The 12,133-nt window shown below is 49.0% G+C and overlaps 1 protein-coding gene across 1 annotated transcript; it reads right to left on the reverse strand.

Annotated features, from left to right (window-relative positions):
- Positions 1-657: 657 nt before the first annotated feature.
- On the reverse strand, positions 658-7,974 carry LOC104277451 (insulin receptor-like; the record flags this gene model as incomplete). The annotated part of the gene is made up of 8 exons (XM_009874085.1): positions 658-863; positions 1,569-1,736; positions 2,141-2,391; positions 2,773-2,899; positions 5,129-5,343; positions 5,584-5,728; positions 6,022-6,167; positions 7,659-7,974. Coding segments are annotated over 8 exons (1,574 nt in total), but the record flags the coding sequence as incomplete, so codon positions are not given.
- Positions 7,975-12,133: the final 4,159 nt, after the last annotated feature.

Here is a 12,133-nt window from a genome sequence, read left to right on the forward strand (position 1 = left end):
AGTTAAGGGCAGTAAGCAGAGAGTAAATTTAGGGCACAAAATGCACGACGGTGAAGAGGGTAAATCACTGCAGGCTCTAACCTGACTCCCAGGGCTTCCTCTGTAAGTTGCGTATGAAGTGTGAAGACATTCAACACCCCTTAATGTGACACTGCGTGTGCCATTCAAAACAGGACATTTGCCACCCACAGCAGTTGCATTCCTCATGGTATTGGAGGTATTTCCCAGACTAAGTGCAAGGAAGACCGCAAATACCGCGCTAAAGGACAAGGTTGTGGCATGGTAAACTTCCCTTTTTCTTTTCCTTTCTTTTAAACTGGATGAAAAGCTAGACCACAAAATTTGAGGATGGGAAAAAGAAAACCCCGTTATTTTTGGCATTGTTCAAGTTTAAAAGAGCTGCAAGTATTTAGCTATTTGTTAAGAATTCTCACTTCACCCTCAAGCTGAGGAGAATTTTGAGACAGAAATAAGAGCGGGATCTTCCAAACATCAGCTGCAGGTGCTCAGCTCTCACCAGTCCCCAACACAGCTGGACTAGAGACTCGTGGAAGCCCAGAGACTGGCAGCACGCCCCCATCCAGTCCCACACTTCTGTTTAGCGATCAAGTCCATTTCCCCACCCCTGCCCACGTGGGGAATGTTGTTTTGACATTCCTACCTGGGAACGAAAACCTCATTGTGAAGGTAGTTCTCAAATGTCTTGCGGAAAGCAGATTCTTCCAGCTCCTTTTGTATTTGAGAGTCTGTTTTAGGACACGAACAACATTCTCCACTGACTTCCTCATTTTCACTTTGATTATACTTCTGAGGGTCTTCAGATTCAAAAGGAGGAGACCACGTCCTTGAGGGCAGTTTTAATCCTACGGACAAAACAATTTTAATATCACTTATGCTCAACACGGAAGAAGCAGAGATTTGATCCGACAAAGATCCAAAACTGGTGTACACGAGATCTGTAACACATTTGGGCATCCTGTGGTTTCTGAAAACAAGCCAAAGCACCTTTCATTCTTCTGTGCAGGCCTTTGCTTCAAACCCACGCTCTCTCTGAAACAGAGCTCAGGTGCTGCTGTAGTCAACTGGAATTCTGCCCCAGTTCATCCCAGTTTAGGTACCACAGGGCAGCAGGTGAGATCTGGGCAGTCCTCAGTGAAACTCTGTGTCTCAAAGAATTCCAAACCAGGCACAGGATGCCTTAAAAAATTAACTTGGCCACTGATCTCCAGTAGCACTGAATTATTTTCCCTTACAATCCCCATAGCTGTTATTAAACTTATTACTCAGTTTAAAAGGAACAAGGGCAGAAGGGAGATCCCTAAAGGACAAAATATCTGATTACTTTGTTAAAAAAGAAAAAGGTTTTGGAGAGCTTTTGCACATAACTTGGCAGTTGCACCTCATGTATAATGGAACTGAGCAGTGGGAGAACCGCAGCTGCATCTCAGCCTGTTTCTTGAACAGTCTTGAAAAACAGGCATCCAGAGCTCCAGGAAGCACATGAAAAATCTCCAGACAGTTTTGAGAAAGCTTGAAGGAAAGGCACAGAGAGAGAACCACAGGCTCACCTTTCAAGCAGTAATCAAGTTCATAGAGCTCGCTGTCTTCTGCCTGCTGCTGCCAGAACACCAGGTAGTGCGTGATGTTCCCATTGGGCTCCGAGGGCGGCTTCCACTTCAGGATGATTTGGGACGAGGAGTTGGAAACAGATATCGGATCCAACGGGACCGACGGAACTGCGTGGGTGGGAAAAGAGACAGAGGTCACTGCCAGCGCTCTGCAAGAGAGCCACAGAGCACGGGACAGACAGAGGCAAGCTTCCACTGCCACAGGGACGGGCGCTGCTCCCCAGAGCAACCCACTGACACCCAATGGCGCCACAGCGGGACGCACCGACGCACACCAGCTCTTCCACGTGGCCACACAAGCACGATGGAAGGAGCACACGTTGGCTCCATCTCCCTACGCGGGGAACAGGCGCCCTTCTGCTCGTTGAGGAACTCCTCCCTCCCACAGCAGAGCAGCAACGGCAGCGGAAACTTTCAGGGGATACGGGACTATGGTGACCACCAGAGAGACAACTATTTAGGTCTGTTTTTCTTTTTCACTTGCAAGGCAACATGAACTGAATCCTACTGACCAGTAGCATTGGTCTGGACGTAGATGATTTCACTCTTTGCACCGTATGTTCTTCGCTCGTCTGAGAAGGTGACCAGTGTTTTCACGAACACGGCGTACTGGGTCCACGGCTTCAAGCCCCTCAGGAGCCAGCCTGGCTGGGCCTGGGCTTTGGGCTCATTTGACCGTGGGGGCGGGTCAACATCCACAACTGTCCAGCTGTTGGATCCGCAGGCGTCTTGGCCATCAAACTCGGTCACGTTTTGGTATGGACTTTAGAGAAAAGAAAAAAAAAAGAAAACCCTCAAATTCCCAGAATCTGAATTCAATCCCAATTCAATTTAAACCCCCAACATTTCTAAAGAAATCACTGAACAATCCTTTGCCCTTTAGAGAAAGTGTAACTATCTTTTTGTACAATTCTGAAAATGAAGCACAGGGAGCTTTGTAACCCAGGCTCCTAACAGCATCACAGAACCCAACAACTAAATCCAGACTGATTATTTTAAGCTTTATGAAAATCAGAAGCCAGACAATCACAGAAGCTGAACAGCTACGCCCACAGCAGGTCTAATATCTACTCTTCAATGCCAACTGCCCTTCGTGGAAGCCCAGCATGGCTACTATTTTGTAACCTAAGGGTGGATCACTTACGCTTCTTTGTAAAAAAGCATAAACCCCAGGAGATCACGGAAATCGGGAGGCCAGTACGGCTCCCACTTCAACAGGATCTTGTCGTGAGAAGTTCTAATGGAAGAAAATTTCAGTAATTCATTTTCACCTGTAACAAAAGAGAAGCAACAACAATTTTGTTAATGCTAAAAAATAAAGTTTTTATTTTTAATTACCTTAGAGATTTTTTTTCTCCACAGATAAGTACGAGAACATATTTACATTAAAACTTTATCTTACTCAGAAGCTATTCCTGCCCTACGCCAGGGCTTGGAATCGATGACCTCCTGAGGTTCCTGCCTGTTCTCTTGTTTTACGAAAATGACCCTGTCAAGGAGCTGAACTAAATTCTCCTAAGTGGGAAACACATTTTAAAATTCCTGATGATTTACACAGCTGAGCCCAGTCACACGGTTTGCAGGGAAGGCAGAGGCTACAAAAGCGACGTGCGTGAACCCCCGGCCTCGCCTGCGGGTAGCGGGGTCCCTCTGCAAGGCGGAGGGAAGGACGACGCACAGGAGGTGGAGTCTGGAGGCTCGGGGGACACGTTACGATACCGTACGTCCGAGCAGCCCAATAAGGGCAAACTGCAGCTCTGACTGGATCTGCCATTCCTGCAGTAGCTGCGCAAGGGAGGGAGAACATTAATTTCACTGGCACCACATCCAGAACAAAGAAGGGCTTTTTTTTTTTTTTCCTTGGCCTATTTATTTATTTATTTTTATTTTTGGTAAACAGGATGCTGCCAATGTGAAAACTGGACTTGAAATGTAAAAACAAACAGAAAGCCAAGCACACTGGCACCCTGTGGTTGAAGGTGGGGGGTGGCACGGAGAACAGCTCAGCAGAGGGCAGCTAAAGCTGGCGAAGAGAAACGCAATCGTCTCCTCCAGCTGCCCTGAAACAAAGCACCCAGCCAGCCCGGGAGCTGCGCACAACCCCACGACCCAGCTGGGCTCACACCCCAAATCCAGTGTCATTCCCAAACGGAGGACGAGCTCGCTAGTGGCTCACGGGAGGCGGTGACCTTGTGGGGCAGCTAATTCCTCGTGCCTCCTTCCCTCTGCCCAGGCTAGAGCGGGCACGGCCCTGAGGTTACGGCTCTGGGCAGGTTTTCTCCCCAGTCCCACCAGTTTCTAGGCAGGGAGTCGTTACGTTCCCTACTCCCCACTGCGCCGGCACGGCTGCACGTGCTGATACGGGGAATCAGGAAACTGATTCAGCTGAAAGATCTTCACTTTTAACTCTGTTCACAAAGAGCTAAGTCGGCGTAACGAGGGCAGAATCGGACAAACAGGCAACCACGGCACGATCCAGGCTGCTCTGCAAGAGGAACTGAAATGCAAGGAACTAAAAACATACCTTAACGCTGGGGGGTTTGGTGGCAATACCTGCTTACGCATCTAAGGCGTAAATCTTTGTTTGTGGAGCCAGACAACAAACCGGAGCAGAGAGAGGACACAACCCCAGAACAACAAAGCAGAAGCGGGTTTGCTATTTTTTACCGCATCTGACTTTGACGGTCTGGTTCACCCTACGCCCCTAGAAGAGTTTTACTGGCACCAACAGGGAGAGCGGATTGCGCGTGGCACAGAACGGGGAAAAAACCCAGCAGGGTTGGGGGTGCCCAAGGGATGTCCTTGCGGCAGCACCGCTGCCAAAATCGGTGTCTGCAAAGCTACGTCTTCAGTAGCACAACTGTAGTTAGAGCATAAAGCAACGCTGTTTGTTCTTTAGCCACGCTGACCCCCTCTGATTGCTGCTCCTGAAGAAAGGTGGTAGCTTAAAAAGCTCCGAGAAACACAACAAAAATCGTTGGAAAAATTTCTGACTGTTGTCATAGCAATTTCCTCACATGGCTCCAGAGATGGGTGGAAATCCTGTTTCTCTGCTGTGTTTATTCTGCGCGCCTACTGTCGCCTCATGACATGGGAAAAGAAGATTACGACTATTAATCAGGTACTCAGCGGTAACACAAAGTCCCCGGCTGGACCAAGGTTACGCTGCGCTAAACTCTTCAGAAAGACGCAACAATACCCTCAACCCTGAAAAACTCACAGCTGAGCACACAAAGAGCAAACTTCACAAGAGCAAAGCCAGCAAGGGAGGCTCCTGGCCAGATGGAGAACCTGCAAGTATTTTACTCGTGGTTTACTGACAGTGTCGCTGCTGCGCACCAGCATGTGGGAAGCCTACCAAACTGGTGCTCAACCGAAAGGACAAGGACAGGCCCAGGAACAACAGCCCAGGCTAGGCGGGGAGAAATAAGAGCGTGAGGTTAGCGAGCAGAGGAAAAGTAGAACGAGGCAAGTCTCGCCGCACTCTGAGGCTTTCTTACATGAGGCTTGATCACCGTTCGTCTTCAGGGCTATGTCGTTCCTCTCCTGACGCCCCTTGGTCCCAGAGATCTCCTCCATCTTGTGGATCTCCGACAAACACAGTTTGGGATTATAATGGAAGAAGAGTTTGCCTCGTGCAATAGTGAGGTTGTGTTTACTCCAGTCCCAGAGCTGGCGCAGATTCTGGTTGTCCAGGGCATAAAATGAATAATTCCTGAAAGCAGAGAACGAAATTGTGCATTGACGGGGGGAAAATACACTGAAAACTCTTTTTCTCAGGCACTATTCCAGGGACCAAAGCAAAACGAATGCAAATATCTTCCCTGGTAGGCCACAGGCAGAAGAACATTTAAAAATAACCTAGGAATTGTTTACCAATACAAATCACCCTGATAACACCGGCACTCCTTACATTTCAAAGCATTACAATAAAGTATCTTTTGAAAGAACTCACCCAGCCTCTAGTGTTTCTCCTCTAATCAGATGTAGTTTACGAAAAAAAGAAAGAGAAACCAAGGCATAAGACCGGCGAATTTTTAGGTAACCTGAGATTTCTTCTATCAAGCCAAGATTCGCTTCTAGCTCGGCTGCTATATTATCTACGGAAAGGAAAACATTGGTTTTAATATTCTGATACCACAGACACAAACACTGATACCAGAGCCCAAACACATGACATAGAACTGCTGTGACATTAATTCCCAAGGCTTGAGAAAAATCAGTTAGCAAGAAACCCCAAGTGACCGTCACGAGAGCCTTTGTCTGAGGGTATTTTTCTGAATCACTCTAAGACCGAGAGTGGTCAAAGCAAGAGAGAAACGCTCCCGGACAGTGTCACATTCACTGCTCTGGCACCCGGTGCTCCCTGCCCCCTCCCTCATGCAGAACTTACTTCCTCCACGGATATTTATAACCAAGCTTCCATTAACAACTGTGCAGCCCCGAAGCTCCTGGGCCGATGTCACCGAATCGATCGTCTTCTCCTTCCCGTAGTCGCAAACCTTCGGGCAGGGCCCCGCGCAGGGCGTGCAGTGCAGGCTGCAAAACAAGAGACAGGACGGGTTTTGTCATCTGGGGCATCCGCAGCGATTCTCAAAAGCAAAGTAATCGATTCAAAGCGACGGTGTCCTGGCAACAAGCCACGGGATTCACATGCAGGGCGCAGCACGTGGCTCTTAGGAATTCCAAATAACTGCTGAGAGTTCTTTAAATTGGCATTTCCCCACTGGAAACGCTCGTTGTTCTGTCCCCTCCTACAGAACACAAACCTGAATGAAGGGATTTTGACTGTTCTGAACAGCCCATTCGCTGCTCCCTGCTCTACACACCAGGGGCTTCGAGATCACGAAACCCAGGCCCTGCCTCCCTCCCCAGATCGTTAACCCAACGTGTAACTGATAAGCGGAGAGCTGGTCGTTCATCTGGGAATCCTCCGATGAAGGGCTGTACATAAAGTTGCTTTAAAAAAAGGCAAGCGTGTGCTTTGTGCTCTGGGGAAATACTTCTCAAATGGCAGCGAGCTGACTGCTTGCCCTGGTCATAACACCCCAAGAACATGTTCCCAACTACTGCAGAGAAAGAAACGCTTTAGAAAAAGTACAGAGTAGTGCCGTGAGGGCCTAGAGCAGCCTGGAGAGAAGCAACGTGGGCTGTTACACAAGTAGCACACCTACTCTGGAGGCTGCTAGGTCATTCTTTTGAAAAGCAAAACAGGAAATAAAATGAAAAGAGCAAATTCCCTGAAATTATTACGGCAGGAGCGAATACATGCGAGCGCAGAGCTACCAACGTTCATAGGAAATCTGACTCATCACAATATATAATGTTATTGTAGGACAAACAACAAAGTTTTCAGTGATAAACAGCCCAGCAACATAAATTAATTCCTTTGTCGAAAAACCCTGGGAAGAGGCAGAATGGCTGTTCCCTGCTCCCATTCTTGCTACGCTTGTTTGTTACATTGTCCATTTACGTCTGGCACAGCTTGAACCTGCTCAGTGCCAGTAATTACAGGGATGAGGGACAGATATTCCGAGAATGATCCACTCTAACTACACCCCGCTCTGCTCATTAGACCCTACTTCTCCCTGTCCTGCTTAATGGCAAGGCTTTCGAGTCTGAGGCCTGCTTTGGAGGGGGAGGGAAGCAGGGCTGCGACAGCCTCTCCGCGGCCCAGCTCCCTCGTCCCACGCGATTACAGAAAGACCCTTCCCGCTTGGGGATGCTCCTCTTCCTTGTCTTCTCTCTCACTCTCCCACTTTTTCCGAACTTGAGAGGGAACAAGGGAAACCAAGGGAGGAATAAACTACCGCGCACGGTAGGTCAACCTGTCTGCTTTTAATGGCTCCAATTAGCAAGGTATTAGTTTGCAAATCATATTAAAGTGGACCAGGTAATTGTCACAGACACTCCAACGCCGGAAACTCTTCTTGCTCTTGACACAGAACACAAACCCTGTGTCCAAGCGAGAGAGAAGCACGGCACAAACACCGCAGGACGATTCCTTCACCTGCAGACACTTGTACTCACTTGCTGGAATTCATGATGTACCCCGATGGGCATTCGTGAACACACTCGTTGTTGTGGATGACGTGACAGCCCGACTCCCTGGCGTTTTTGCACTTGTTGTGCAGTTCCTGGCAGAAGCTGAAGGTCACGCAACGCCATCCCTCGAAGCGATAGTAACCGGGGGGGCAGGTGTCCACACATTTGCCTTCCAGGTAGAAGTTGCGGCAAGCCACGCATCTCTCGGGGTTGTTCGGCTCCGTGCAGTCCCCAAGACATTCGCTGTGACAGCACTGACCGTCAGAGGTGCAGCCCTGGGACTTGCAGGCAGGTGGGCAAACTGTGAAGAGAAAAGATAAAAGGCAGCTGAGGCCACAGGACAACCCAACAACGGATGACCATGAAAGGCTTTTGAGCAACCACGCTTCACCCTGCCTGGCCTGGCGACTCCCTTCTCCAAGCAGCATCTGGGAAGCGCAGACGTCTGCCTCGTCTCTGCTTTTCCTTGTACACTGCAAATTTTAATAACACTTTGGAAGACTGTTGCTAGTCACCCTCCCACCTCATTAATGCTTATCTTCCAAAACAGAAAACTAAATTTTCCTCTTCTCTCCGTTCAGTAGCACAAAGCTCCAGGAGAGCTTTGGTGACTCCAACATTACTCTGAAGCCCAGAAGTGACGAGACCACAGCACGGGCTTCCCAGCCTGGGACAGCTCGTTTCAGCCAGAAGATTCTGGTTCCTTAGTTTAAGAAACAAAGCTTCCCCCAGCAATGCCGCAAATAACGCGCGTCCAACAAGACTTTTACATAACCCTTCGGCTTTATCAGGATTCGCTTCCTAGCTGTCCATCAACCTGTCACCGGTTTCCCCGGAGAACGCTGCTGCCCTGGCGCCCAGCACGAGCTCCTCGGTGACTCTCCCAGCAGAAGGACACCCACGAGTGTTATTGCTTGAGGTTTTTATGGTTTACTTTTTAATTACCCATTACTTAGCGCCTGACAATACTTTTAATGAGCGGTTTGGGCTTTGAAATAGAAACCAAGGAGCGGCACAGCTCCGAGCGAACACCATGACTAACGCTGAGCGCGGAGCTGGAGGGGAGGGCAGAGAAGCTCTGAAGGGAAGGACAGTCCTGCTGCCCAGCACCTTCACTCAGGGTCCTAATGGTTCAAACGAGGCTGAACCAATTAAACCCAACTGCTTAACCCAGAACTTTGAGTCACAAAAGACACAATAAAGCAGAAATCACTGCTAGAAGAGCGAGCGCCGCAGCCCGGTACGGCTTTGACACAGCCATTTAAACAGCACAAGGAAGAACTTTAGAGGCGGGACGGGGGACGGGGGCTTGGATTTCTGCGCATGGTGACAAACAGCCTTTGGGCCGCAGCTCCGAACCGTCAAGACGCAGAACAAGACATCCCCTCCTTCTCACCAAACAGGAGGGTTTTGTCTGCGGGCACATCCAAACGGGACCTCGTGTCCTGCCCGAGCACCCTCGGTGAAGGAAGGCGAGAGCTCAGTCCTGCTGGGATCCACGCTGGTCAGACGGAGTAACTTCCCACTGATTTAACACCATCTGCCTCCACACTGCCCAAGCTTTCTTGTCCAATATTCAGTGTTGAAGCAGGAGGGGCTTTATGTGGGGAAGTCCCAGACACAGGGGCAACAACGTTAATTTTGATTTCTGGCTAAGCAGATCGATAGCGCAACACGGTCTAGTTGTATTCAAATAAATAAGCAGCATGTAGCACAGCATGTGGTACCGATGTCCTGACAATGCAATCCTCAGCTGTGGTTAGGCAGAAAATCCGCCTCCGCCGCGCTCCGCCCCACGTTAAAGGATTGCAGAATTAAGTGCATTAAGCAGTTAATGCCATTCTTGGAATAAGCAGTGGTAGCTGCAGTAGATGGGATAGTAAAGATGAGCAACCTCGGGTTTCTTACAGCCTGATAAATCCTTTGAAAAAATAAGAAATATTTCCCTCCCGCTGGGAAGCGAGCTGCTTCGGCAAACGTACGCGGGAACAGTTGGTGCGAGCTGGGAGCACAAGTAACGGCGTTCACCAGTAGCGCTTCCCACAAAAGGTATTTTCCCAGGGTCTATTTCATGCTTAAGAACTAGAAAGTTTAAAATATTCAAAAGACAACATTTGTTCCTCAAGGAGTCAGTAGAAGCAAGACAGGGCCCTCGTGCAAAACACCCAGCGACACACGGCACCTATTTAACGTTATGTCACACAGTTATTTTTTTTCAATTTGTTATGGAAACTAATCTTCAAAGTCCTGTGCTTGTTTACACATCTCGCACTCAGCTGCAAGTATTCACAGGGCAGAAACCGTTCTAATTCTAAAGGTTTTTAGAAGATACAATTAAACTATTTTAAAACTGTTCTTAACGTCTCTCTTTTTCCTGTTCTACGAGCTTTTGATGTCTAAGAGACCGCTCGAAGAAAGCAAAGCAGATAAGGCAACAGCTTTTTTTCCATTAAGCACTCAAGACCAGAAATTGTTGATCGCTATTTTGTGCAAATCCTCATTAGACAAGATGTTGAAGAGATGTCGCCTTGACATCAGCAGAGCACATGAGCTACGAAGCGCCTGGAAGTCAGGGAGAAACCTCTCCAGCAAATCTTCACCGCCTTTTTTTATTCCCTTATAATCACTACTACAGCACGCAGGCGATGTGCCTCCAGATGGGTCGGATGGGATTTGTTTTGTTTGTTGTTTTTCCTGCGATGTTACGCTTTCCCTGCGGGACAACACCAAACAGGTTTGTGCTGGCCAAGCGAACCTCATCACCCCCTGGCCACGGAGGTTTGCAGCCTCCTGCAGTTATCATTCCCCAGCAGATTCGCCTCCGGGCAACGGGCTCGCGCTTTGGGGAGCCGGTCCCAACCGAGGAGGCGTAAGGTAGGCTCAGACACACGTTCGGTCGATGCTGCAGGACTGCTGGGTAACGCGGTCCCCAGGCAGAAGAGGAGAAAGTCAAAAGGGAACTTCATAAATCTTGGAGACAAGGGAACAGCTACTGTGGATGTAGGGGCAGAAGCCGCCACCCTGTACCAGAAAAGCTGCTGCAGGAAAAAGGGCTTCGGCACCAGAGCCAAGCTGCTCACCAGAGCCACGAAACCTCTTCATCAGTTCTCTAAGAACAGGACTCCTGACGCAGACAGACAGTGAAACGCTTAAATTATCTGCCCTGGCTGGGGGAGAAAGACACAGAGGTTCAAACCTGTTGTTCCAGGGGTGAATAAATATTTAACTAGTTAGCTAGAGTGGCTCCAAAGACTTAGGAAACAATGCATTTTACAAAGCTTTCTGATTAGAGATTCAAACTGACATTTCTTCATGCTGCTTGAGGCCCAGCTTTGGGGGACAAAAGGCAGCAGGAGTCAGCGCAAAGGAATTTCTACCTCTGTGGATCGCTCCTGTTTCGCCACTTTCCTGTGCTTCAGGTGGAAACAAAACACACCGATCCCATAAACATATTCCCGAGCCAACGCAGGTAACCGGGAGATCCGTATTTAACAGTCAAGTCCATTAAGCACTAAGCTGTTTGTCTGAATGTTGAAGTGTGGTTAAAAATATTGGCGTTAGGTCTTGTTTCTTGCTTTCTGCTAACGAAACGGCAGCAGTGAATGGTCAGGAAAACATGAAAAAAAAGAAAGATACAAAATCACTCTGCGTTCTGCTGTTCCTTTGGGATTAAACAGCAATTAAATGCTGGTCCCACGGGTTTAAATAGCGACGTCCCGGGTGTGCAGAACTAAGTATTCAAGGGGATGGTGGTTCGAGTGGGATAAGAGGCACCCGGCTCATTAAGAAGAAATTTTAAAGCACACGTATGAACATCAAGACCCTGCACATGTACCACACAGGGACAGACATTCCCACATAGTTTTGGGACCGATTTGTCATGAATCGACGTGATCTTTCTACCGTGCAATAAGCAGCCCCATCTGTGTGAACGTGGGGCAGCCGGGGCCACCGCGAGTCCCCTTGGCCGGCCGGGGCCACCACACGAGCGAGGAGCCAACTCGCCTCATAGCGCCGAGTCCTCTTTCCCGAATTACACGAGCTGTGTTTTGATTACAGCCGAGGCAATTAAGAGGCTCCAGATCCAACCGAGTCCAGGACAGAAAACAACTGTGGCAGGAGAACCGCCCTCGACCTCAGCCAATGCATTTGCTGCCTGTGCAGGGAGGCATCCAACCCTCCGCTATCTGCACAAGGCAAACACGCCTTAACCCCTTGCCAGCCGCCCCGAAACGGGCTCCCTCGCCAGCCCTCGCCTCCCACCTTCTCTGCCCAATTAAACCAGCAATTTAACCAGCTATTGCAGGAGCAGGCTTTTTTTTTTTCTTTCTTTCTCACGGCGAGCGTTTAATTCGCGAGGTGTATTTATAACCAGGAGAAAAACGCAAGAGGAAGCCAGTAGGAGCATGGCATCGACACAGCTTCCCGGCCAGCCCTTGCCTCCCATCTTCTCTGCCCAA

Source organism: Apaloderma vittatum, unplaced genomic scaffold, assembly GCF_000703405.1.
Source record: "Apaloderma vittatum isolate BGI_N311 unplaced genomic scaffold, ASM70340v1 scaffold33427, whole genome shotgun sequence".
NCBI lineage: Eukaryota > Metazoa > Chordata > Aves > Trogoniformes > Trogonidae > Apaloderma > Apaloderma vittatum.